The following is a 24630-nucleotide window of genomic DNA, read 5'->3' as shown; positions in this document are numbered from 1 at the left end:
ACAAGCAAACGCTATAAAAAGAGAGATATTTTAAATTATTCTAATGTATGAAAGAGAGTTCAAATTTGAGTGCAAGGTGCCTTGGTCAACCGGTTTAACACACATCTTCAATTTCCTCGTTTCATTGTTATTAATCTTGTTTCCTTTTTAGTATTATTATTGTTATATTTCATTTTTGGTGATTCATTAATATTAATATATTTGTTATCGGATAAAGTTTTTGTATTTTTTAGGGAATTGTTATCAGTTAAAGTTAAAAGAGGAATAATTGAAGAAAATGGCAGCGTGAAAATGATGGGTTGGATTGGAGTGCCATCAATACACACTAATATCTTGCCGTAATATTAGAGAGAGAAGAAATGATTCTTCCTCGTGATGTAATTTAATATGGAAGGAGTATCTTCCATTTTAGTTTACTTTTCTCTTCTCTTAATATTTATATCCTCTCCTATAAAATGGAGTGGGAGATGAGCCTACTTTTGCATACTGGAAACCAAAACATATCACAACAACAAACAAGAGTGTCAACAACAACATGGAGAAGAAACCATCCTTCAAGTTTGCTTCATTGGCCCTCCTCCTTCTATTGGCCGCAGTGGCAGTGGGGAAGGTGCCAGGAGCTGAAGCAAGGGGAAAGCTTCGTTGTCCTCGTATGATAGACTGCAGTAAGGTATGCCAAGGATTTCCCTCGCGCTGCATCAACGGCGACTGCATATGCGATGGGGGAAACCCCCCTCCCAAGCTCCAAGTTGAAGTCAATTGTGAACCAAATCAATTGCCTTGAATAAAGGTGTAGATATGTTATATACTATGTCCATGTCTGGGTTTCTGTTTTACCGGAGCCTATGCCTGACTTGAATTATAATAAAAGTAAACACCTTTTTGTTTCAATGGCATTATTCTTATTGCATTTTGCTTTGCTTCTAAGACTTAGTCATAACAAGATTAAAGGTTACTACTTCTTAATCCTGATTGCCAACCTATACGTACACTAAACGAATGATTTGTCGAACAATATGATGTGATGTTTAACAGGAAATCTCATGTTTACTGGGGTGCTCTATAAAATAATGAAAAGCATAACTGCCCTTCTCTTTACTATGTGCTTCCTGCTTATACAACATCACATTCTGCAGAACCTAGAAAAACTATTCAAGAAGACATCTAGCTCAATTTAGAGCTTCAGGAAAAAAAAAATCATGGAACAATATGTCATGTCACCAACATGAAAGGCTCCTCCTCGTGATGTTGAATGTGTGAGGAAAGTTATCACAATTCGTCAAAGAGGAAAGGTTCCTGGTTAAGCAAATACATGGCTGACACTGAAAATACAAAGACTATTATGGAAACATACTTTAGGCTCAGGCACCTGGCCTTTACCTCTCGGGAAGTCTCAGGTTCTGAAACCATGCTGCTAGCAGAACTGGAAGCCCCTGCATCAGTATCACACTCAGGTGCCTCTTCTGATGGTTCATCCACCTGACACATTGAATATAGGAGAATTTATGAGAAGAATGATCCAGAATCAACAAACAAATCATGAAGATATACAAAGGGTGAATCTCAGCAAACACTGTCTTTGAGTACATTATGTAGTTCTATGATTTTAAAAGGAAAACAAACACCATTAATTTCTTCACTTATCATAATAAGAAAGATCCAAAGGGAATACCTGCCTGGAAACTTTTATCTAAGGACTCTGTCACAGCTTCCGTGGATGTCTTCATAGAAGTAGCATTCAAAAAATTATTCTTGGAAAATGGAAGCTCTTTGTTTTCACTGTCTTCGTTGTTGCACTCAGTTGCATCTTTTTTGGTGTTCCATAGCTTCTCCACCAGCAGCTTTTTCTCCATAATTAAGATATGCACCTGCACAGAAGAAACTATAGTGAAAGGATTCTTTTTCCATAATTGGCTACATATCAGTTTACTCATCCTTTTTCCTTAAAAGTAAAGTTATAAAGCCATAAAGAACTCAGACACCTTGAGTGTTTGTTCTATGGAAATTCAGTGACTTTTCTTATATATATATATGACACAACAGATTTTCCATTTGAATTGTTTACTTCAGCGAAAAAGTGGGCCATCACATTGCTAAGTTTTGCTTATTTATGACAAGCAACTATTTTGATTTCCACCGTTGAACATAACATTAGCCACCACTTTGTACGGCAGCACCATCAACAAAATAACGTCCACAGGACAGTGAGTGGAGAGAAAGAGAGAGAGAGAGAAGTTCCAAGATATACCTGCTTTTGGATGCGCTCTCGTTCTATGGCTAGTTGCATTGCCATATCCATCATGAACTTGATTCTGGTATTGAGTTCTTCTGCACTTTCAAATTTTGCATTGTTAGCCTGATCCAAAGACGATTCCAAGTATTCCACTCTATTCCTTAGAACAGTTATTTCCGCATTTAGTTCTGAGTTAGTTTCAGATAACACAACACACTGCTCCTCTGTACTTTCTGTCTTATTTTCAGCTTTTGAAACCTTTGATTTTAGATCTTCAATTAAAGTTTCCATATCCCAAATTGCAGCATATAGCATATTCTGCTGCTCTTGACTTGCTTCAGAGGATGCTTTTGCATGCTGTAATTGGATCTCTACTTCCCTCAACTGCTTTTCTAGACTGCCAACCTTTTTTTCTGTGTTACTAGCACTTCCTTTTAGAAAACTCATCTCTTCAGTGAGTTCAACATTCGTTCCTGTTAATTCCGCAACCTTAAGTTCTGCACTCTCAGCCTTAACTTCTGTTGTAAAGATGTTTTCTTTCAAAGACTCAACTAACCTTTCCATTTCCCCAAGTTTCTCTTGACTTGATTCATTGGTGGAATTTGCATTCTTCAGCTGGAGCTCTGATTCTTTCAGCTGTTTCTCAAGGAACACCACCTTTTCTCTCAAAGCAGACAGTTCAACATCTTTCTTAATGTTCTCTTCATGAACATTCTTGAGCTTCAGCAAAGCAGTATCTTTTGCTTTCAGCTCTTCTAAACTAGCTTGAAGTTTGAATTTTAGCTCGCTTTCTCGTTGAATTGAACCATTTAGATTAAAATGAATAAGCTGCAGTCGACCTAATAATTCCTTTGAAATCCCCTGGAGCACCTCAGCAGCATTCTCTGCCTCTAAAAATCTTCCCCAAACAACTTCTGCTGCTTCTTCCATGTGAAATGCTACCTGTTCTGTATGATGTAGCTTTAATCTAAGTTCTTCTTCATTTTGTCTTGATTCAGTTAATTTCTTCTCAAGATATAGCTCTCTTGAAAGTGATTTCTCCAGCATCCACAGATTATGTCTTTGTTGTCTAGGCATCTTTAAATTTGACTTTGCGTTTTTATTCGCCCATTGAGCATTTTCTGATAAATCCATGGCAATGTCAGTTTTCCCTGTTGACATGTATGCCTCAAGTAAATAATAACCAAGTAAAAAATGCATCTTCGCTATTTGAATTTAAAAAATCTCCCAACTAGACAGAAAAATTTAACTTACAATTCTCATGTGCAAAAGCTAGAACGGTTCTCTGAAACCTTTCTGACTGCATCTTAAGCTCTGAAATCTGATCTTGAGATTGCTTTAGTGATTCTTCAGAATCATTTAACTTTCCTTCCATTATAGAATACAGTTTTCCCAAGTGTCTGCACGAAGATATTTTTTGACGGGCATCAATAATTCCTGCTTGGAGAGCATCCATGAAATTGTCTAGCTCTCTTACCTCAGAATCTAGAATGCTAGATAGGAAATTGAATACCAATACTTTCTCAATAAAGTCCGCGAGAATATAGTTATTGACGGTGGCCATTGCCTCGAGATCATTCTGCTGAGCCAACAGGAATATAAGAGGTACATGGAGATTTGCCAACTTCTCAGAAGAATATGCCAAGTCCAAGTCCAGCTTTGTTAAAACTTTCAAGTGACTCTCTAACTCTTGCATGCCAGATTCATTAGATTGCACCTGTTGATTTAGGTAGTTTATCTCAACCTCAGGACTGCCAACAGTATTATCACAAACAGCATGGTCTTCCATACCTGCTGGAAGGAAAATAAAAGGCTTTGCCCTGATCTCTTCTATCTGAGTCTCTACAAAGTTCCAAAAGAGAGGGATGAGACTGAGAAAGGAAAACTTAAGTCAGAACAAGAAATTCTACGAACGGCCCCCCACAATACAGTGATCGCTACATATAAACAATATCCATACTATTGCCACCAGATTAGACTAATTGAGGATAAGTAACAACTAACAAGCAAACACTTGACATTCAGTGTAAACTAAAAATGAAATACTGTCACCACCATTGATGTCCGTCCCTACGTTAGGTGGGGAAAGACATTCAGAATGTCAGTCCATTAATGCCTAATTAGCAGCCAAACCTTTAATACGGTCGACGAAATTAGATTAACCATTCCCTTCAGCAACCCAACTCCTCCTAACATTGGTAAGCACAATTGTCAAGCAACAAATAATGAACCTTCCTGACTGTCAGATGCTAGGTAACATCACAAGAAATATTTCCCATCTTCTACTCTATGACTTGCAACAAATCTTATCAGAGAATGAATACAACTTCCTTGTGCAAAAGCCTACATATTAGAATCTATATATATACTATTGAATTTTGAAGTTTGAGACTTTCACTAAATACTATAGATCCAGTAAACTTCCAATGATTGAGCAAATTCAACAACAAAGTTACAGAATTGAGCAATCCAAAATGCATGAAGAGTTCAAAATATGTAAAGAAACCAAAACAAGTATGCCAAATTGTTTGCACAAGAAATTTAGGTACGAACAAGAAAACAAAAAATTCAGGGAAATTCAGCTTCTGGGTTCTTAGATGAATACCTGGGAGGCTGGGAGGAAGGCTCTCTGGGTCTTCTTGGCAGCTCAGCAGGGAAATTGGAGGAACAATGAAAAGCCAGAAACAGAAGAATGACAAAGATATGATAAAAACTAAACAGTTGGTTTAACCACTTGTTGTCATTCCGTTTTACCGTTAAACCAACGTGGACTTTGGAATTTGGACTTTGCTGTGGTCTTTGAGTTTGAGGCTCTGGGATCTGTGAAGCTGAGAAGTCTAAAGCCAAGAGCGCAGTGGGCACCAATTAGTCAAAACTGTATGGTGGTGGTGCTACGGCTTCCAACGGCTGCCTGCCGTACTCAGAATGTTGTGTTGTGCGGTGCACGTTGGCACCTGTTCCACGTAGGCAGCTCCCTCAATAATTGAGTTAAAGTACAATATACACAAAACGTTACTATATAAAATAAAATAGACTATGATTCTTATCAGCTCCCTCACCAAAAATACATACACGACAAAACGTTTGTGCAGTAAATGTGAATTAAGTCTGTTGGTCATAAAAGTGTGTTTGTTTTTTACACTGAAGTTCAAATCTTCTTTCTTCTAAATTATGCTAATTTAGACTATTATTTATATTTATTTAGTAAACAAAAACAGGCATTTGGGGGCCAGTTTTGTTTTCTTATTTTTTCTAAAAAATTTATTTTGAGGGAGCTATAAGATTCATAACGGGTCATCATAAGGCAGGCAAGCCACTAATTTTGCTTTTAATAATTCAAGCAATTATTGCACCATGGATTTGAATTTCTATGTGCATGTGATATGCAATTGATTGCAGGCGATTTTAATTGTTTACATCATTGAATTACTTTTACTAATGGAATCAATTATTTCTTTCAATTCATGGTTATTCCAATCATGATCATGGATGCCATCACCTTACCTCATTCCTATACAAAAATGCATTTATTCATTTTCTCAAACCCCTTTTTTTAAAAATACAGCTAAATAAATTAGGAAAAAACCCAATGTTTCAGTATTTAGGTAATTGCCTGGGGTGGGCTCTGGTTCTTGAATTGGGTACTTCAACTTGCTTGGGCTTGAAAAAGCTTTGTAAGTTCATTCTAAACTCATTTTTCTAGACCAAGTTGGAAGTAGTGTGAATCAATCAGGCATCTTTGAAATCTCAGTTGCCTGCCAGAAAGAAAATATATATATATATATATATATATATTTGAAATTGAATGTTTTCTTCATATGTCAGTCTGAGACAAGAGTTTGATGCAGCATTTGGTTTGCATGCAGCCAATACAATCTCAAAGTTTGTACAAGCAAAAGCAAAGAGACGCAAAGCACGTTGTGTTGTCTCAATTTATCAATCACCATTTGTTAATTGTCGTCATGTCCTCCATTGACACTGTTGAGGTTTGGACCACCACCCCACCTTTTTTTTTTTTTTTAAAAAATATCTACCTCTCAATAGCAGCTAGGAACTTTGCTATTTTATTGCATTTCCATTCAAAATATTTCTAAGCAAAATTATGTTTGTTCATGGCTACAGGCTTTATGTGATCTAAGACCAAGTATTTGTGGTCCACTTTGATTTTAAATGCTGGGCCTCTGTTCTGATAGCAACGGTACTTGTTCCCAAAAACAAAAATTTTACTAATAAGAAAACTAAATATGCATATGTGACAAAGGATCCACTAGTGTAATGGTTTGGAGCAATTGTTTCTTCAGAAAAAGTCATGAATTCGAGTTCTAGCATCTATATAGATATGTGAATTTGGCTAGTTGGTCACAGTGAATTTGGCTAAGTGGAGATGTGGATTGAACATTAATTAGAAGACATTCGATATTTCAAACGCTCACTCTCCAAGCGACAAGCAAAACATGTTCAAGCAACCCTCTTATCCTTATTACCTTAGTAAGAGAGACGCTCCTTTAAGTGCAAAAGACTCCAAATTACTTGTCTAACGAGAGAGGCTACACAAATCCCATCCAAGAAAAAATGATTTTCATTTTTTTAGACCCATCACTCCAATTAGAATCTTAGACTTTGGTTTTCATATTTCACTAGGGCTCATATGTTTAACTACTAGCAAGCTTTCCATGCATTCGCATCTCTACTTTAACCTACTTTTCGAATTGTTTAGGTCAATTTGGGATTTTGGGATTTTGGGATTAGATTTAGATCAAGACATTACAGTTACCAGACAACAAATCTTATTAAGTTTCTTTTATTTCACAAAAGATATAGTTGCCTACTTGGACTAGATAGCGTCAAGTACAAAAGTTTCCAATGATAAGAGTTTATTTGGACTAGATAGTGACAGGAGCTGTTATGGGGGGAAAAATCAACTAAGTATCCAAAATACATCGCATGAGTTGAAGGGTTTGAGCACCGATGATGATTTTGGCACTTTAAAATTACATTTAAATTACTTCATTTACTTCTCGTATATAAATTGTAGAGGAGTGTGTGAGATAAAATTTGAAGTGCCAAATTCATCATCTTTTGAATGATTAATCACTAACATAAGCAAAACTCTATGCGGCCACATCTGAAAGGGCGGCCCGGGGTGCAGTGTGAGACAATTTGAAGATTGTATATTGGGAAGAAAAGGGCACACCGGTGATGGAATTTTCCAATAGCCGATGAGCTCCTTAGCTTCATCAAATCATCAAATATTTTGAACATTTTCCCCTGCAAAGGTCTGATTTTTCACCCGTTATGATCTGTAGACTGTGCCTACGTACAGTACGTGCCCTACTAGATGGTAATGTACCCATTAAGATCTCTAGAGACAGTCATATGCATGGCGAGACAAATAGCTGGAATAGCAGGCACTCTTTTATCACAATGCCCCCCCTCCTCCTCCTCCTCCTACCTAAAGGGGTCCCATTGCCATAGATTTATCTCTTGCACCAACGTTTACTTTTGCAGCAGAGTTAAAAACTTAAAGGGTACTAGGGAAAAGGAACAGGAAAGAGCCTCACATTTTCAAGAAGGCATCTTCTAGTTCTACTGAGAAATAAAAAAGAAGAAGAGGTGGATTTTCTGGAATTTGGTTTTCAGAAAAAGTGAGCCAAAAGTGGCTACAAAAGTTTGAAAACAATCATTCAACAACATCTCATCATGATATGCTATGTAATGATGTTTGCATGAAATTCATAATTTTTAAAAAGGAGATTCTATGTTTATCTGGTGTCCATTCACCCCAGCTGACATTCTTCCTCTACTCTTCAACATCTTAATTAAGTTTTCATCCTAATAGATGTGCTTCTAATAGTGTTTTCCAAAGTTACGAGAAACACTTATATAAAACGGAAATAACATTATTTTGTTATTTTGAATTAATTACGGTATGTCATGCGTGATAATTTTTTCACATAACAGTCTGTGATTGGTCGAAGATAACAAAACAATGATATCCTCGTTTCATACAAGTTTTTCTACAAAGATACACATACATATTTTTAATAAATGCTTACCTTGAAAATAACAAGCATCTAGAAGCATACACATTAACAATTTAGTGAGGAAAACAAAATAGATTTGCAACTCATGAAGAACATAGCTTGAATGGCCGTCCTCATTGGTTCACTTGGAAAATTTGTTTTGAAATACAAAGCATATCGGTTTTTCTAGTTCCAAAATTTTACTTATGCCCGCACGCTTTAAGTGAAGTATAAGAGTTAAAGATTATCATGTCATAAATACATTAAACATGCATGCGTACTTGTAAATTTGTACGTAACTGTTCAGTAAGTACACATAATTTAAAGTCTGAAACGTGCTTCTCCAATTGATTACAGGTCAAGTCCAAGTACTATAGCTACTTTATTTTTCTAGAGAGAGAGAGAGAGAGAGAGAGAGAGTAATGATCAACAATTCAGTCTTTGATTGAGGTTAAAGAATTCTAAAGCTCTGGTTAAGAGATCTCGAATCCCTAACTTTCATCCCATGTTGCCATGGCTGGGATTTGGTTGCTTGGTTTTAGCTTTCCCAAAAGGAGAGCCAGCCATGCCAACCATGAACCAACTCTCACCATATACAATAATGTATTTTAATTCTAAACTTTTTATATACGTGACAGTGACACCAACCAGTTGGCCTCCTGTATAAGAGCACACCATTACACGTGTCAATGCCCCATTTGTCCACTTCTTGGCTCCCTCATAATCTATTTGGAGAAATTGGTATGAAGGAATCTAATCCCTGTTTCCTTAATAGGGCGGTACCCTGTGTAGGTTTTGTTTTCATTGTCTTCTCCTTTATTCATTCTTTCTTATACACACTGCACATCAAAGTAATAAATGATTTTTTTATGTAGTATTTAATTAAAAGAAATATACTAGCATATAAATTTGTGTGTGTTTATTTTATGATTTGGCTATTGTTTTATTTTCCTTCTCGTACGAAAGTGTCTAGTTCGGTGAAAAATGACATTTACTTAAACAAATGTGTTTAGTTAAAGCAACCCAATCAAATTCAACACAAATTAATCATGTACACCTCTAAAAGCTTAGGATTTTATAAAGCAAAGTGGAGGGGGCAGATTCAATTATTCTAAGGCTTAGGTCACTGTGATCGCAAGTCCCAATGCCAACTAATAATGGCACGAGAGAAAGAAAGAAAGAAAGAAAGAAAGGGACAGTCTATGAATGGTATAAGCCATAGGTAGTAGAAATTGAATAAGTTTCACTGTGGACTATTACCTTTTAGTTTTTTCTTTTCTTTTCTTTCTAATATTCAATTATTCATTTATGACCTCTAGGTGCAACTTGCTATAAATGAATAATTCATAACTGATGGGTCAACCCAGAGACTGTGATTAGGGATGATCCTAGCCATTCAATTTCATTACTTTTTTGGATGATTAGATCATGCGGCCTATATTTTATATGCGCCATAGAACAAACAAACAGCACAATGTGCTGGTCTGCTAAGATAAGACGGTCAAGTTATCACGATGAGATAGCATAGATCTTCCCATATACAATAATGCAGATTGCAGACTGCATAAACCAGACGGCTTTAGTTTCTTATTGATGAATTCCGTAAAATATAAAAAAAGTTATAAAAAAGAAGTGTGAAAATGAGCTAGATTTTTGGGGTCTTGACCAAACAAACCTCATTAAAAATCTTAAGCTCTTGTCCCAAGGTGCAATGGAGGACAATGCAATAAGATAAAAGAAAACTCCCAAGCAAGAGTTGGCAGTGTCAGTTGCTAGCTCAACTGGAATAAACATCTACTTAAACAATACAATTATGCAACTTGATTGAAAATAAAATAAACAGATATTTTAAAAGTAAGTAAATAAAAGCTTTGGGCGGGGAGGAGTCTTTAATATTTTACAGTGGCAGTGGCGGTGGTTAATCATCAAGAGCTCTCTTTTTGATGTAAGCGTGGGTATAAAAAGCAAGACCTTTGCCATTACTCTTCTTTTTCACTCTCTCTAACATTGAAGGAACCCATCTTCTTTGTTTCTCTCTCCACAACATTAAAGCCTTTGTTTTTATAAACAAGTTTCTCTCTCTCTTTTTTTGGGTTTGTGACAGTGAGTGTAGCAGAGCTGCTGAGCTAAAAAAAAACAGGAAGGGGTTCGAACAAAGCCACCCAAATTCAATAAAAAGATTGTTTCAGTAAAAAGCTTGAACGGAGGCCAGAATACCAAAAGTTGCACAGAATCTGAAATGGGTATCTTTCTCTTACCGCTTTTAGTTTGGTCTCTCTCTCTGTCTGTGTTTCAGAGCTGGGGTTCTGCTACTCTGACTAGGGTTTGAATGGGGGTGTATTTATTATGCTGAAATCAATGGTCTTTGTTTTAATTGACTGCTCTCCTAGGCTTTTTACCAGCTCTTCTTTGAACTGTCTTTTTTAGTTTTCTGCCTCGGGGAGGGCTTCCTTTATGAAATTTGGTACTTCAAAGTTCAGTGGTCTTTGGAAATGGTAGCTGCTAAATTGGTGTGATATTTTGTACAGTTTTTTTTAGGTACATGGGTTTTCTTTCACTGTTTTAGCCTTCTTGTGCTCATTAATTAAAGTGGATCTTTCTTGTTCACTTCTTCAAAGCTGTTTTCTTTGTGTACTTTGCTTCACATGGTACATGATTTCTTCTCTTTTTGGCTTTCTGGAGCTTCTGAGGTAAAGTTTTTCAGAGCAGTTTGAGGTTTCTTCAATTGCAAGTTTTAAAGTGTCCTATTTGAGCTGAATTCTACTTCCCGTAGTTACCCTGCTTTTCTTTTTTCTTCTCCTGGTTGATCCTTGTTTGAATATAGAGATTCAAATTCAGGTTCTAGGTTTTAATAAGGGTGATCAACTTTGGAGGTTTTGGTTGTAAGAGAAAAGATGGATATGGGTGACCAAGACAAATTTGAATTAGAGAATAGGAATGAGGATCCTATGAATTATTCACCTGGTATGGCTCCAGACTGGCGATTTGGGGGCTCCAATCTCACAAATACGTCTGTGGGTTTGGTTTCCACTGGAAATTCTATGGCAGTTAGTAAAGGGGATCTTGTTGGTTCTTCTTCCCGGCCCTCTGCTTCAATGGTGGACTCTTTTAACCCAACACTTTGGGACCACCCAACCAATTCACAGGACTTGGGGGGATTTTGTGACATCAACGGTCAGACCAGTGCAAGCACTTCAGACACAATAGGAATTAGAAAAGGCATTCCTGTCTCTTTGAGAAGTGGTATTGATAGACCCCTTGAGATGTGTTGGAATCCACCAAATTCAATGTTGAAAGGGGGAATTTTCTTACCAAATGGGCCTGGGATGCTCCCACAGAGCTTGTCTCAGTTCCCAGCCGATTCTGCCTTCATTGAGCGTGCTGCGAGGTTCTCGTGCTTCAATGGTGGGAGTTTTAGTGATATGCTCAACCCTTTTGGTGTTCCTGAATCCATGAGTCTTTATTCTAGGGGTGGAGGAATGATGCACTGGACACAAGAAGTTGTAGCAGGTAATGGCTCGAACGCGGTGTCCTGCGCTCAATCTCAAAGGAATGAGATAAATGGGGGTGATGCTTCAAGAGATGTTACCTTGCCTATTGAGCTTGGGACTACTGAAGGGAGCCCACTGAAGAATGAGAAGAAAAGTGAGAGTCTTGTGAAATCTCACGATGAGGCGAAACACACTGTTGGCGGGTCTGGTAATGAGTCTGATGAAGCGGATTTCAGCGGTGGTGCTGGTCAAGAGGAGCCTTCTATGTTGGAGGGTACAGGTGTAGAACCTTCTTCTAAGGGCTCTAAGAAAAGGAAAAGGAGTGGGCAGGTAAACCATCATTTTGAATGTTTTCTTTCACATGCAAAAGCTGTCCTTTTGTCTTCAGAAAATTCCTTATGCGTGCCATTTATCTTTGATGGCAGGCCAATGAACTTGATCAGGCCCATGCACAGCAACCTGGTGAATCAGCACAGGATGCTTCTGAATTTCAACAGAAGGGAGAGCAACACCCAGCGTCAACTACCAACAAGACTACGGGAAAACAGAGTAAACAAGGGTCTCAAGCGTCTGATCCACCAAAAGAAGAATATATTCACGTTAGAGCCCGAAGGGGCCAGGCAACAAATAGTCATAGTCTTGCAGAAAGAGTAAGATATTATGTGGAAATTTTTATTATTACTACATTTGGGTTGGAGTTGATTGATTTTTGCAACAGGTCAGAAGGGAGAAGATCAGTGAGAGGATGAAGTTTCTCCAAGATCTTGTACCTGGATGCAGCAAGGTTGTCGTATGGGAATTAAATTTACGTCAAATTCTCACCTGATAGTTGCCTAGTTCTATTCATGACAATCAACTAGTTTTTGCAGGTAACTGGGAAGGCTGTGATGCTGGACGAAATCATTAACTATGTACAATCATTGCAACGACAGGTTGAGGTATGAATGGTTTTTTTTATTTTTTATTTTGGTTCCTCTTCTTCTGAGGTTGTGGTTCTTATTATATCTAGTGTAATTGGTCTTTCCTGTATCTTGGATTGGGGCATTAAATATTTGATTTCAGCAAAAGTGTTAATTGGGTTGTGAGCTATTCATAAGTTGTTATTCTGGTTAAGGTCTTGCTTCTAAGACAAAGATTGCAAATAGGTGAATCATTACTAATAAACCTTTATACAGGCCATAAACTCAACTTTTACTGTCATGTGCTTCTGATTAGTAAAGGATGCTTGATCGTATCTTACACTGACCTGTTCTTTTTGCAGTTTTTGTCGATGAAGCTTGCAACAGTGAATCCACGACTGGATTTTAACATTGAAGGCCTCCTTACAAAAGATGTAAGTCATTTTGCCTATATTCCATGAGAATGCAGAATAATTATATATACGTGCCTCATCTGATTCACCCTCGTACATCATTTCCACACAGATCCTTCAGTCACGGGTTGGACCTTCATCTACGCTGGGGTTTTCTCCGGATATGCCTATTGCATATCCTCAGCTACATCCATCTCAATCAGGACTTATCCAAGCTGACCTCCCTGGAATGGGGAGCCCTTCTGATATACTTCGGAGAGCCATGAGTTCCCAAATGACACCAATGACCGGAGGATTCAAGGAGCCATCTCAGGTATCTTTCAAATGATAGCTAGAATTCTGTTGCTAAACTTTCATATAAAATCTGGATAACATCCCATACACCATGTACACCTGAATGTCATTCTTCTGCCCAGCTTTCAGAGTCTATAATGTTACGACTGAACCTTCATAATCCTATATTTGGCTACAGCTACCCAATGTGTGGGAGGATGAGCTCCACAATGTTGTCCAGATGAGCTACGGAGCCAGTACTCCCACTGGTAGCCAAGATGTGGATGGTGCGCGTCATTGGTTTTTTCTGTATGAGCATTTCCTCTGATATTTCTCCACTGTCTTGGGAGCTAATTTCTCTTCTGAAACTGCAGGATCAGGGACACCAGGCCAAATGAAAGTCGAACTTTGATTATACGATTCATATTTACGCCACGCAACACATTTATGGCCCCGTATATTTACAATACTACCTTGATGAAATAACAAAAATCATGATATTCCTTTTAACCGTCACCAATGATGATGAAGATACCATCGCAATGTTTACTGCGAGCTCGGCCAGTTAAATGTGAGGCTTCTTTGTTAAATAGGCTGAAAGGTGAAATTCTTTGTTCAAAGGGGTGGGTTTGCTCTCTGACTTAGGTGACTTTGTGGATCGAAGAATGTTGTATAGAGATAACAGAGACTACTAAATAGGGAAGGGAAGCTGCCTTGTATAATCTGGAGATGAGATGGGCAAAGTGTCAGTTAACAAGAAATTTGCAATGAGAATCTTGGTGATGTTTTTGTTCGTTTTAGATTAAGAAGCTGTTTGTATTGTTTATATATAACAAAATTATTATTTCTTCTCCTCTTGATACAATTTTTCAACCTACATACATTAAAAACGGATTTTAAAAAATAATATTTTTAATACAATAAAATTGGAGTAATTACAGATACTGAATTAAATTAAAATTTGAGTATTTGGAAAATAAAAAATAAAAAAGACTAATATTATAGCTGATTAGAATATTAACTTCAACATCACAATGTTAAAAATAGAAAAAATAGAAAAAATAGAAAAAATAGAAAAATATATATCTATCTATGACCAAGGCACACTTCCTCAAGCTTACCACAAGCTCGAATTCATCAGATCACAAACTTCTCTCTAAATTACCGCCAAAAGGCCTCTTCCTCTAATGTCTTTGTCCTCTAACTACTACTGTAACTTGCTCAAACTCTGCTGCCAAGCAGGAAACCATGCACAAGCAAAGAAGCTCCACTGTCACATTATCAAAACCGTTGCAAGTCCTGAAACCTTTCTTCTCAATAATATCATCACGACGTACGGGAGATTAGGCAACTTAAGGTATGCTCGTCATGTGTTCGATCAAATGCCTCACCCAACCCTTTTCTCATGGAACGCCATTCTCTCCGTCTATTCTAAATCGGGTTATCTTTCTGATATGCAAGAGATCTTCGATCGCATGCCGAGGCTAGATGGGGTGTCTTGGAATTCATTTATTTCGGGGCATGCGTCCTGTGGTTTGCTTGCTGAGGCTGTCAAATTTTATAGCTTGATGTTAACGGACGGAGCCGCCAATTTGAACCGGATAACGTTTTCCACGATGCTTGTGCTTTGTTCGAGTCAGCGGTGCGTGAACTTGGGTCGACAGCTTCATGGGCATATAGTGAAATTTGGGTTCGAGTCGTATGTGTTTGTTGGTAGTCCCTTGGTTGACATGTACTCAAAAGCAGGGTTGATTCTTGACGCAAAACGTGTTTTCAATTCTATGCCGGAGAGGAATGTTGTTATGTATAATACATTGATCACCGGGCTTTTACGGTGTGGATTGATTGAAGATTCTGAATGTTTGTTCAGTAAAATGCCTGAAAAAGATTCGATTTCGTGGACCACAATGATTACAGGACTTACCCAAAACGGTTCAGGCAGCAAAGCTCTTGATAAGTTTAGAGAAATGATATTAGAAGGCTTAAGTATGGATCAATATACATTTGGTAGCGTATTGACCGCATGCGGGGGCCTATTTGCCTTGGAAGAGGGCAAGCAAGTTCATGCCTATATCATTAGGACTGAGCTTATAGATAACATCTTCGTTGGTAGTGCTCTTGTTGATATGTATTGCAAATGTAGAAGCATAAAAGCTGCAGAAGGAGTTTTCAAGAGAATGAGCTACAAGAATGTGGTATCGTGGACTGCAATGCTTGTGGGTTATGGCCAGAATGGGTACAGTGAAGAAGCTGTTAGAGTTTTTTGTGACATGCAGAGAAAAGGGGTTGAACCAGATGATTTTACCCTGGGAAGTGTAATTAGCTCATGTGCAAACCTAGCAAGCTTAGAAGAAGGTGCCCAGTTCCACTGTCAAGCTCTAGCTTCAGGCTTGATTTCTTTCATTACAGTTTCAAATGCACTTGTCACCTTATATGGTAAATGTGGAAGCATCGAAGACTCCCATCGGCTGTTCAATGAGATGAACATCAGGGATGAAGTCTCCTGGACAGCCTTGGTTTCAGGTTATGCCCAGTTTGGAAAAGCTTATGAGACAATTGATTTGTTTGAAAGGATGCTGGCCCATGGTTTGAAACCCGACGGAGTTACTTTCATAGGGGTTCTTTCAGCTTGCAGCAGAGCAGGACTCGTGGATAAAGGACATCAGTATTTTGAATCCATGGTAAAAGAACATGGAATTACACCAATTATGGATCACTACACTTGCATCATTGACCTTCTCAGCCGAGCTGGAAGGTTAGAAGAAGCAAAAAGATTCATAAATGAGATGCCTTTCCATCCCGATGCAATTGGTTGGGCCACTTTGCTGAGCTCATGTAGACTTCATCGTAATATCGAAATTGGTAAATGGGCAGCTGAATCTCTTCTAGAGTTAGAGCCCCAGAATCCTGCTAGCTATATCTTGCTCTCAAGCATCTATGCTGCTAAAGGGAAATGGAATGAGGTGGCCAATTTAAGGAGAGGAATGAGGGATAAGGGGGTTAGAAAGGAACCAGGATGCAGTTGGATCAAATATAAGAGCAGAGTGCACATTTTTTCAGCAGATGACCAGTCAAGTCCATTTTCAGATCAGATATATGCCAAGCTGGAGAAACTAAATTGCAAAATGATAGAAGAGGGGTATGAGCCAGATATGAGTTCTGTTCTTCATGATGTTGAGGAATCAGAAAAGAAGAAGATGCTTAATTACCACAGCGAGAAGCTGGCAATTGCGTTTGGATTGATATTTCTTCCTGCTGGCGTTCCTATACGAGTAGTTAAAAACCTTAGAGTATGCGGGGATTGCCACAATGCCACTAAATACATTTCCAAGATCACCAAGAGAGAGATACTTGTAAGAGATGCTGTCCGGTACCATTTATTTAAAGATGGAACTTGTTCATGTGGAGATTTCTGGTGATGAGATTGTCAGTGTCAAAAGCTGTTGGAGAGGATTGTAAAACCATTATATTTACTAGGTAAGTGACCAAATTCAGAATTTCTCTGTGCTTTAGAAGCAACTATTCAAGAATTAGAAATAGATGCATCAACAATTTTAATAAGAACAGAACCATTCCAGTAATGGTAGCTAGCTGCTGAGACAATGCTAGAGAGGTGGAAAAATCATAAAGGCAAAGAGATTGAGGTGTTTGAAGAATTTAGGTTGTTAAAGACCAGACGTGGTTAACCGTAAAATACACAATCACACAAAGACGGAAAATTATTCGTTAATGTCCAAAACTTGATCAACAATAGCTGAACCATAAAATACACAATCAAACAAAGAATGCAAGTTCGAGAATCTCAGGCATGGGCTGATAATTGCAACCTAATCTAAATTTCATTCAGATTGCTGTGATCTTGTATTGGACTCTTCACGACCTTCATGTCGGTTCTGCATTAGGTTAAAAATGAGCTGTTAAATATAAGATTTATCACTGATGCAGACTGTGGGAAGAATTAGAAAGTCCAACAATAATAGTTACCTGCTGCAACTGAGTGCAGATCTCAATGACTTCAGCTGGAGGTGCCCAATCACCAAAGTTCCTCTCAATAAACTGGTATGCAATGCCACTCCTTCCACTGCCAACTACAAAGAGTCCCCCCTTAATTTCACCTTCTCCTTTGAAGTTTTGTTTTATTCCCATAGCTTTTGCACGCTTGTAATTTGCTATGGCTCGAGGATTGAAAACAAAACCTGATAGGAATTTTTCCTTGAGCAGTTTCCCTCCACCAAGTGCTTTGAAGAATTCCATTCCGCGATCAAACAATACAACACCACCCCAGTATCGAGGCCAGAAGTCCTTTATCTGCAGCATCAAAATAACACATCATCCAAAGTTGAAGGTAAGAGGCAGAAGTTGAAGTGTAGTTAGTTATACCTCTGACTCCATATGCTCATGAAGAACTGCAAATAGTTGAATTCCCAGTGAATCAAAAATGGGTTTTTTGGCATATAGCTGGTGAGCTTCAGCCCTACACATGATGCACCTGTTTCAAATTCAAATATTAGTTAGTTTCAAGAAAGATGCTCATACTTTGAAGTAGACTTAAAGATATCTTATGGAAAACTCTATATCTCACAGTATAGTCGAGCCAGATTTTCAAGGTTGTACCCTAGTTTTGTTTGTTTTATTTACATCTTTTGTAGTTTAAGACAAGGTTATCATCCTATATCAATATACCTTCATCATGTGATCTTTATTTTAATTTGTGAATCTCTGTCTTGTATTTACTTAGTACACCCCTGTAAAAAAGTATTGATCAACAAACCCCCCCTACTTGTCTGAGTTCATGACTGAAAAGTTTAGCATTTAGTATAATGGACAAAACCAGGCTCTGTGAAATAAAGCCATGCTTTAATGCAGTGCATAAGAATTTACCCTGGACGTCGGATGCAGAGAAGGACTGCTGGTTTGTTTCGCCACAGTTCCGAAGCCTTCATTGGAGGTGTTTTGGTTTTCACCAAATGCTCCATCCCCATCTTATACTCTGGAGTTAGCTTCTGAATTGAGATGTTTTCGATGGTAGAGTATGGAGCAACTTTTTCAACTACAGGAGGAGGTTGTACACAACCACATGCTCTAGGTTCAGCTGGCTCCATAGCAACTATCCCTTTGAAAATGTATCCATCCTTAATCTTAAAACTGGCCAGTGATTGTTGCAGAGATTTGCTATTGATTGAACTATTTCTTGTTGGTAATTTACTATGAAACTTCTGACAGTTTACAGATTGAAAACTCCTTTGAATGCTAGTATTTTTCGAAAGTAAGGTAATTTTTTCTGTTGCAAGGGAAGGATGCGAGTTTGGTAGGTGATCTGCACAAGCACTGGTTCTGTCCATAAAACGGGCAACATGGCCTCGCTTCATGCCAAACTGGGAAGAAAGATCTCCGGGGTTTAAGTTAAGGAGCTCAGACAGACATTTCCCACTGGACTCGATCCTATCACCATATTGCATCAAAGCACGGTCATGCAGGTATGACCTGATTTCCAGTGCATCCTAGAGTACACACAAAAGAAATGACTTAGAGGCAGATTCATATGTATATATGTTGATTCTTTTCTGTGATAAGTAAAAACAAACCAAACTATAAGACATGTTTTTGTAGATTCATACATAATGTTCAGAGATTAGGGAGTGATTTCTGAAAAAAAAAAAAAAAAAAAAACACTATAAAATTATATTTATGAGCCAGAGGAAGTGGGAGATTGGTTTTAGATAGCATATGCTGCAGAAAAATGACAGACGATGAAAAGACTCTAGATAACCAACCTTCTCTAGCTGTGTCATGCTTAATGCATCCATATCCTCTGTATTCATGATTTTTAAGGTCGGCACATCATCCCAGCCTTCTTCCAACAGCTTTGGAAGCAGCACTTTCAGAACTCCCTCCCCAACAAACTCTTCTATTGAAAAAGAAGCCATAGCAGAGAATGTTCCAAGTGAACCAGTTCTCGAACAGGGTCGGGTCTGGATATAGAGAAGATCAAACACTATTGGTGTTTAGGCTCTAACTACTCAAGACATATAAAGGCCTGAGGAGATGATTAAAAATATTGGACTTTAAAAAAACAATATGCATCTCATTCTGGCCGGCAATATTAAATGATTTAACAGTTTAGTTCAATATTTTGATGTTTGTTTCTTTAGGAATGTTTCTTCGACCAATTTGCACTAAATGAATTATTGGATGGATCATGGAGACTAAATACAAAAGCTAGAAACAATACCAGGTCATAAATATTGGTTAAGGCATAGAATAATGAAGTAACATAGGCTGTTCCAGGCTTCTATCATTGCCGGCTGAGACCTGCTCTCCATTGTATTACGAATGTCCAAGCATAAATAAAGGGGGATTTGCTTTGTTTTTGGCCAACTTGCCGAGGAAAGTCTTAATATTATTTGTATGTAAAGCAACAGTGTCAACTCTTATGCAGAAGTTTAAAATTCCTCCCTTGGTTGTGCCTTGTTTATCTTTTTTCATTACTGGGTGAATTCCTTGTGCCTTGTTTGCTGTCTCACTAGTGAATGCTATTATGTCAGCCTTCTTTGTTCGGTTGTTGGATGTAAAATCCAAGATGAGGGTAATTTGATTAACATAGATAGGGAGGGACATTAAATAAAATAGATAGATAGATTAACAAACAAAGGCAGCAATAGACTACTACTCATTTTTTATTCATATAGTAGTGAGACTAAGTAGAAGCTATTTGCGCAAATCCTTGAAATAGGCAGCTGGGTTGCTCTCAAAGCTCTCCCTGGTGATCGTATAATCTCTTCCAGGTGCTTTCATATTCCCTGCTGCATTGCCTCCACCTCCACCACCACCACTTGCTCCTTCTACATTGGATGACTTGGCTCCACCACCAGCATTTTGGTTTCCCACCTGGCTATTACTATTACCATTAGACCCTTTGCTGCCTCCCATATCTGCAATCCAAAATGCTTTTCTGGTTTCTGTTTTTGGTCAGGTAAGATAATCCAAAGTGCAAAATTACTCAGTTGGCTTGGTTCTGTGGCTTAGTTGGAGGGCTGCAATGCTATATATACACACAGATTCAGATTGTAGTGCATCAGTTTGGTTCTAAGAATTAAAAGAGTCAAAAGTGGAAATGAATAGAAGAAGCATTGGAACTGCCAGAATACTATTGACTGTTTGTTCATTGAACTTGAGTTTTCCAATTACCGTGATAGGATTGGGATTTGAATACTTGGATGAAGTATCGTGTTTCCAATCCAAGTATGTGGTTTCCTTTCTGACGGAATGTCTAATTACGAAAAGGATGGCATTTCCCAACAACAATTGTACAATAAAGAAAGCTTGAACGTCATCGAAAGTCCTGCAAACTACATTATAATTTCTTGCTCAAATATCCGATACCTCAATCAACAAGGGATTTTGATCCAAAAAAAGAGGAAATAAAGAAAGGAACTACGAGGCCCAAATAGAATCAACGCAAACGATTTGGGCCCGCAAAAGAAGAATATGAAGGCCCAGAGATCTTCGACCAAATAGCTTGATGGTAGCCTAGATGAAAACATTAGTGACATGAAGGGACATGGAAAATGGGGGCAGCGGATCCGCTCCCGAGGTTGATCACTATTTTTCAAAGCAAAATTTTCATATGGAAGCTCTAGTCTCTCTGTTAAAGTTAATAAAACGTCATGAAAGAAAATCATATTCTAATACTAATGTCATTGGTGACGAAGCCGGGAGAGAAATTTCAACGTGAAGTCACTATCATATTTGCCCTTTGGATTGTAGTAACTAGCAGGACAAACTAACAAACAGAAGCAACATGACCAGATTGGTTTTCTCTGGACTTTTTTTCTAAACAATCAGGAGCAAGAAAAGCTTTAAAAACTTGGTAGGGTTCATTCAGAGAAAGAGATAGAGATAGCCGCAGAGAGAAACAATACCCCCAAAATGACTACTTTGGGAGGCCTAATAATCATTCCTTCAAGCTTTCTGTGTCTGCTCCTTGTCTTAGCTTTCATCAAGATCCTTCACAAACTATGGTGGACTCCGATTCGCATACAGAAGCTGATGGCTTTGCAGGGGATCAAAGGCCCTTCTTACAGATTCATCTATGGAAATACCAAAGAAATCTCCAACATGAAAAAGGAAGTCATGGGCAGGCCTCACATTTTATCACACGACATATTTTCTGTAGTTCAACCTCACGTTCACTCGTGGACCAACATATATGGTAACAAAATAGCAAGGCATCCCATTTAGTTAACTATTGTAATTTAAATCTAACTTCTAAACAAGATAAGTTTTGGTCATTTGTGCATGCAATTACAGGGAAGAATTATCTTCAATGGCATGGTTCTCGAGCTCAGTTGGTCATAACAGAACCTGAGTTGTGCAAAGAGATACTAAATAACAAAGGCAGAGCTTATCCGAAAAGAGAGCCCCCAAACATTTCAAAGAAGCTATTTGGAGATGGCCTTGTGGCAACAAACAAAGCTGAAAAATGGGCAAAATTGCGAAAGCTGGCCACCCACGCTTTCCATGGAGAGAGTTTAAAAGTAAGTTATTAAGTTGCTGGTACTTTGTTGCAAAGAGTATTATAGCAATAGCTCTGTCAACTATTTAAACATGAAAAGAATAAGTTGAAGGCAAAAGTCTGCTAATAACATGATGGTATTATTGTTTTACTAGAGTATGATCCCAGATATGGTAGCCAGTGCCCAGAAGATGGTAGAAAGGTGGAAAGTTTATGAAGGAAAAGAGATTGAGGTGTTTGAAGAGTTCAGATTGTTCACTTCGGAAGTGATTTCAAGAACAGCATTTGGCAGCAGCTATTCAGAAGGACAGGACATATTTGAAATGTTGAGGAAGTTAGGCTTCCTAATATTCAAAAATATTCTCAAAGTCAGGGTTCCTGTCATCAGGTAACTTAGTACTTCTAATATTCCAATTGAAGAGAAGAAATAAGAAATTTTTAGAGAGTTACTTCTGTTCTCTCATTTTTAGTCTTTCATTCAATGTTGCAGTAAGCTCTTCAAAACCAGCGACGAGATCGAATCGGAAAAACTTGAGAAAGGAATCCATGCCTCCATAATAGAGATGGTTAAGAAAAGAGAAAAGAAGAAAATGACTGGAGAAAACGACAGCTTTGGGAGTGATTTTCTTGGATTGCTTTTGAAGGCTAATCATGAAACCAATGAGAACCAGAGGATTTGGTGCAGGAGATAATTGATGAGTGCAAGACGTTTTACTTTGCCGGACAAGAAACCACTAATACTTTGCTTTGTTGGACTGTCTTTCTTCTGGCACTCCATACGGATTGGCAAGAGGAAGCAAGAAAGGAGGTGCTACAATTATTTGGCAAACAAACTCCAAATCTTGATGGCATTGGCAAACTGACAACAGTAAGAAACTTGTCTAGGTGGCAGAAATCTGTTCTCAATAAAGTTCGAGATCCTGATTTGGTTATCCATTTTTCTTTTTGATGCAGATGAGTATGATCATCAATGAGACTCTAAGGTTATATCCCCCTGCTGTTCACGTTGTAAGGAGAGTCGAAAGGGAAATTAGACTAGGAAAGCTGATTGTTCCTAGTAACCTTGAATTGGATGTCTCAATCGTAGCACTTCACCATGATCCTCAAATCTGGGGAGAAGATGTGCAACTTTTCAAACCAGAGAGATTCTCGGAAGGGGTTGCCAAAGCAACCAACAATCATGTAGGCGCATTCATACCCTTTTCAATGGGACCTCGAACTTGTGTGGGCTTAAACTTTGCGATAACAGAAGTGAAGATTGCTTTGTCGATGATTCTACAACGTTACACCTTCACCCTTTCCCCGGGTTATGTCCACTCGCCCTTACATCTTCTTACAGTTCGTCCACAACATGGAGTGCAGGTAAGGCTACAACCACTTTGAACTGCGAAGATCAGATCAGTTGCCCGTGATTCTTGTACTTGGTGCATAAAGTGGACATAACCCATGTTGTGCCTATGAATGTTGCACTTTGAGACAAGACAGACAAGGAGCTTACTTGTCAATTATCCTTTCAAGTTTACGAAGCGATTGTTCTCTTTAGTTTTGCAGTATTTTGCTGAGCCCAAAGTTTTCCTGTTTGTTTTTGTTTTTTGGGTAGAATAAAATCTTATGCTTACAGTTGTAATAAACATTTTCAGTTTATGGTAAAAGAATTTTGAAAAAATGGCAGAAAGAAAGCTTAAACATAATATGAAATTGGTAATTAATCCCAAAACCAAGATGAGGGTACTTTGATTAACATAGATAGGGACATTACATAAAGATAGATAAAAGCAGCAATATAGTAGACTGCTACTCTTTATTCATGTAGTAGTAGTGAGTAAGTAGTTACTTCATTCCTATCTATTTGCGCAAATCCTTGAAATAGGCAGCTGGGTTGCTCTCGAAGCTCTCCCTGGAGATTGCATAATCTCTTCCAGGTGCTTTCATATTCCCTGCTGCATTGCCTCCACCGCCACCACCACTTGCTGCTACATTGGACGAGTTACCCCAGCCAGCATTTTGATTTCCAACCTGGCTATTGCTATTACTATTAGAGCCTTTGCTTCCTCCCATGTTTGCAATCCAAAGTGTTTTTCTGGTTTCTTTTTTTCTTGGTGAGATAAGATAATCCGAAGTGCAAATTACTAGGTTGGTTCTCTCTCTGTGGCTTTGTTGGAGGGGTGCATTGCTATATATACACACAGCACAGATTTAGATTGTAGTGCAGAAGTGGAAATTAATAGACGAAGCATTGGAACTGCCAGAATTATATTGACTGTTTGTTCATTGAAATTGAGTTTTCCAAATACCGGGATAGGATTGGGATTTGAATACTAAAATCCTTTGGATGAAGATTATAAATTGGAATGTGGTTTCTGAATGCTAATTAAGAAAAGGATGTTATTGAAGTCGCTGCATTTCCCAACAACAGTTGTACAATAAAGAAAGCTTGAACGTCATCGAAGCTCTGCTAATTCAAACTAAAATTCCATTACAATGTGTTGTAGTAGCAAACCAAATTCTTCAAATTGAAGTTTTGTTAGCTACTTTAATATTTTATGCCCCAACAAACTCTTTAATTCAATTAATGTAATATTATGGAAAATAATGAAAATATGAAAACATGTGAAAAATGTCTATATATTTATTGTTTGAAAGTTAAAAAAATGAATGTTTTTAGATTTTCAAAGTAGGTTTTATTCTTCCAAAGAAAAATAAATGTTTTGAAGAGTCAATGTCAATTACAAGTCCTTAAGAGAGAAAAAGATGTTATATCTTCGATGATTGAGTTTGACAAG

The 24630-nt window shown here is 38.0% G+C and overlaps 4 protein-coding genes and 1 pseudogene across 17 annotated transcripts; 3 read left to right on the top strand and 2 right to left on the bottom strand.

Annotated features, from left to right (window-relative positions):
• Window positions 1026-5217, bottom strand: LOC18792102 (WPP domain-interacting tail-anchored protein 2). 3 transcript variants are annotated; one of them, XM_020554848.1, is made up of 5 exons: window positions 4839-5217; window positions 3488-4075; window positions 2249-3384; window positions 1677-1868; window positions 1026-1479 (listed from the first exon to the last, which is right to left on the bottom strand). In XM_020554848.1, the coding sequence occupies exons 2-5, from the start codon at window positions 4020-4022 to the stop codon at window positions 1270-1272; spliced, it is 2073 nt and encodes a 690-aa protein (XP_020410437.1). In that variant the 5' UTR covers window positions 4023-4075; window positions 4839-5217; the 3' UTR covers window positions 1026-1269. The 3 variants fall into 3 exon arrangements, with proteins under 3 accessions (XP_020410437.1, XP_020410438.1, XP_007225684.1); XM_020554849.1 differs by having other exon boundaries at window positions 1066-1479; window positions 3488-4104; XM_007225622.2 differs by having other exon boundaries at window positions 1157-1479; window positions 1673-1868.
• On the top strand, window positions 10257-14158 carry LOC18793311 (transcription factor bHLH49). 5 transcript variants are annotated; one of them, XM_020566759.1, is made up of 9 exons: window positions 10258-10499; window positions 11095-12077; window positions 12173-12397; window positions 12466-12534; window positions 12617-12685; window positions 13009-13080; window positions 13172-13372; window positions 13532-13619; window positions 13707-13914. In XM_020566759.1, exons 2-9 carry the CDS (start codon window positions 11151-11153, stop codon window positions 13742-13744), a joined length of 1689 nt encoding a protein of 562 aa, XP_020422348.1. In that variant the 5' UTR covers window positions 10258-10499; window positions 11095-11150; the 3' UTR covers window positions 13745-13914. The 5 variants fall into 5 exon arrangements, with proteins under 5 accessions (XP_020422352.1, XP_020422357.1, XP_020422348.1 ...); XM_020566755.1 differs by having other exon boundaries at window positions 11081-12077; XM_020566763.1 differs by having other exon boundaries at window positions 10257-12077; window positions 13476-13619; window positions 13707-14158.
• Window positions 14289-19002, top strand: LOC18793813 (putative pentatricopeptide repeat-containing protein At1g68930). Of its 7 annotated transcripts, none has more exons than XM_020566746.1 (5): window positions 14289-16809; window positions 17278-17391; window positions 17554-17677; window positions 18199-18455; window positions 18629-19002. In XM_020566746.1, exon 1 carries the CDS (start codon window positions 14520-14522, stop codon window positions 16749-16751), a length of 2232 nt encoding a protein of 743 aa, XP_020422335.1. In that variant the 5' UTR covers window positions 14289-14519; the 3' UTR covers window positions 16752-16809; window positions 17278-17391; window positions 17554-17677; window positions 18199-18455; window positions 18629-19002. The 7 variants fall into 7 exon arrangements, with proteins under 7 accessions (XP_020422335.1, XP_020422329.1, XP_020422312.1 ...); XM_020566740.1 differs by having other exon boundaries at window positions 18624-19002; XM_020566723.1 differs by having other exon boundaries at window positions 18199-18529.
• On the bottom strand, window positions 17421-19259 carry LOC18790646. Its single transcript, XM_020556860.1, has 5 exons — window positions 19107-19259; window positions 18214-18833; window positions 17713-17821; window positions 17524-17640; window positions 17421-17453 (listed from the first exon to the last, which is right to left on the bottom strand). The coding sequence occupies exons 1-5, from the start codon at window positions 19257-19259 to the stop codon at window positions 17421-17423; spliced, it is 1032 nt and encodes a 343-aa protein (XP_020412449.1).
• LOC18792871 lies at window positions 20278-23513 on the top strand (annotated as a pseudogene). Its single transcript, XR_002272209.1, has 5 exons — window positions 20278-21544; window positions 21643-21869; window positions 22003-22235; window positions 22338-22715; window positions 22802-23513. The product of XR_002272209.1 is annotated as a cytochrome P450 CYP749A22 (transcript).

Source organism: Prunus persica, chromosome G1 (assembly GCF_000346465.2).
Source record: "Prunus persica cultivar Lovell chromosome G1, Prunus_persica_NCBIv2, whole genome shotgun sequence".
Lineage (NCBI taxonomy): Eukaryota > Viridiplantae > Streptophyta > Magnoliopsida > Rosales > Rosaceae > Prunus > Prunus persica.
Note: the sequence above shows the minus strand (reverse complement) of the source record. Positions and strands in the feature narration are given on the sequence as shown.

Coding starts and splice junctions, on each gene's coding strand:
- LOC18792102 (XM_020554848.1), bottom strand. CDS start 4,022: ATGGAAGACCATGCTGTTTGTGATAATACTGTTGGCAGTCCTGAGGTT. Junction 1,869..2,248: donor GAGAGCGCATCCAAAAGCAG/GTATATCTTGGA, acceptor TCTTCTGTGCAG/GTGCATATCTTAATTATGGA. Junction 1,480..1,676: donor CCTTAGATAAAAGTTTCCAG/GCAGGTATTCCC, acceptor TCAATGTGTCAG/GTGGATGAACCATCAGAAGA.
- LOC18793311 (XM_020566759.1), top strand. CDS start 11,151: ATGGATATGGGTGACCAAGACAAATTTGAATTAGAGAATAGGAATGAG. Junction 13,373..13,531: donor GATTCAAGGAGCCATCTCAG/GTATCTTTCAAA, acceptor ATTTGGCTACAG/CTACCCAATGTGTGGGAGGA. Junction 13,620..13,706: donor TGGTAGCCAAGATGTGGATG/GTGCGCGTCATT, acceptor CTGAAACTGCAG/GATCAGGGACACCAGGCCAA.
- LOC18793813 (XM_020566746.1), top strand. CDS start 14,520: ATGTCTTTGTCCTCTAACTACTACTGTAACTTGCTCAAACTCTGCTGC.
- LOC18790646 (XM_020556860.1), bottom strand. CDS start 19,259: ATGGCTTCTTTTTCAATAGAAGAGTTTGTTGGGGAGGGAGTTCTGAAA. Junction 17,822..18,213: donor CTCTGCATCCGACGTCCAGG/GTAAATTCTTAT, acceptor AATTTGAAACAG/GTGCATCATGTGTAGGGCTG. Junction 17,454..17,523: donor AAAAATTCCTATCAGGTTTT/GTTTTCAATCCT, acceptor AAAACTTCAAAG/GAGAAGGTGAAATTAAGGGG.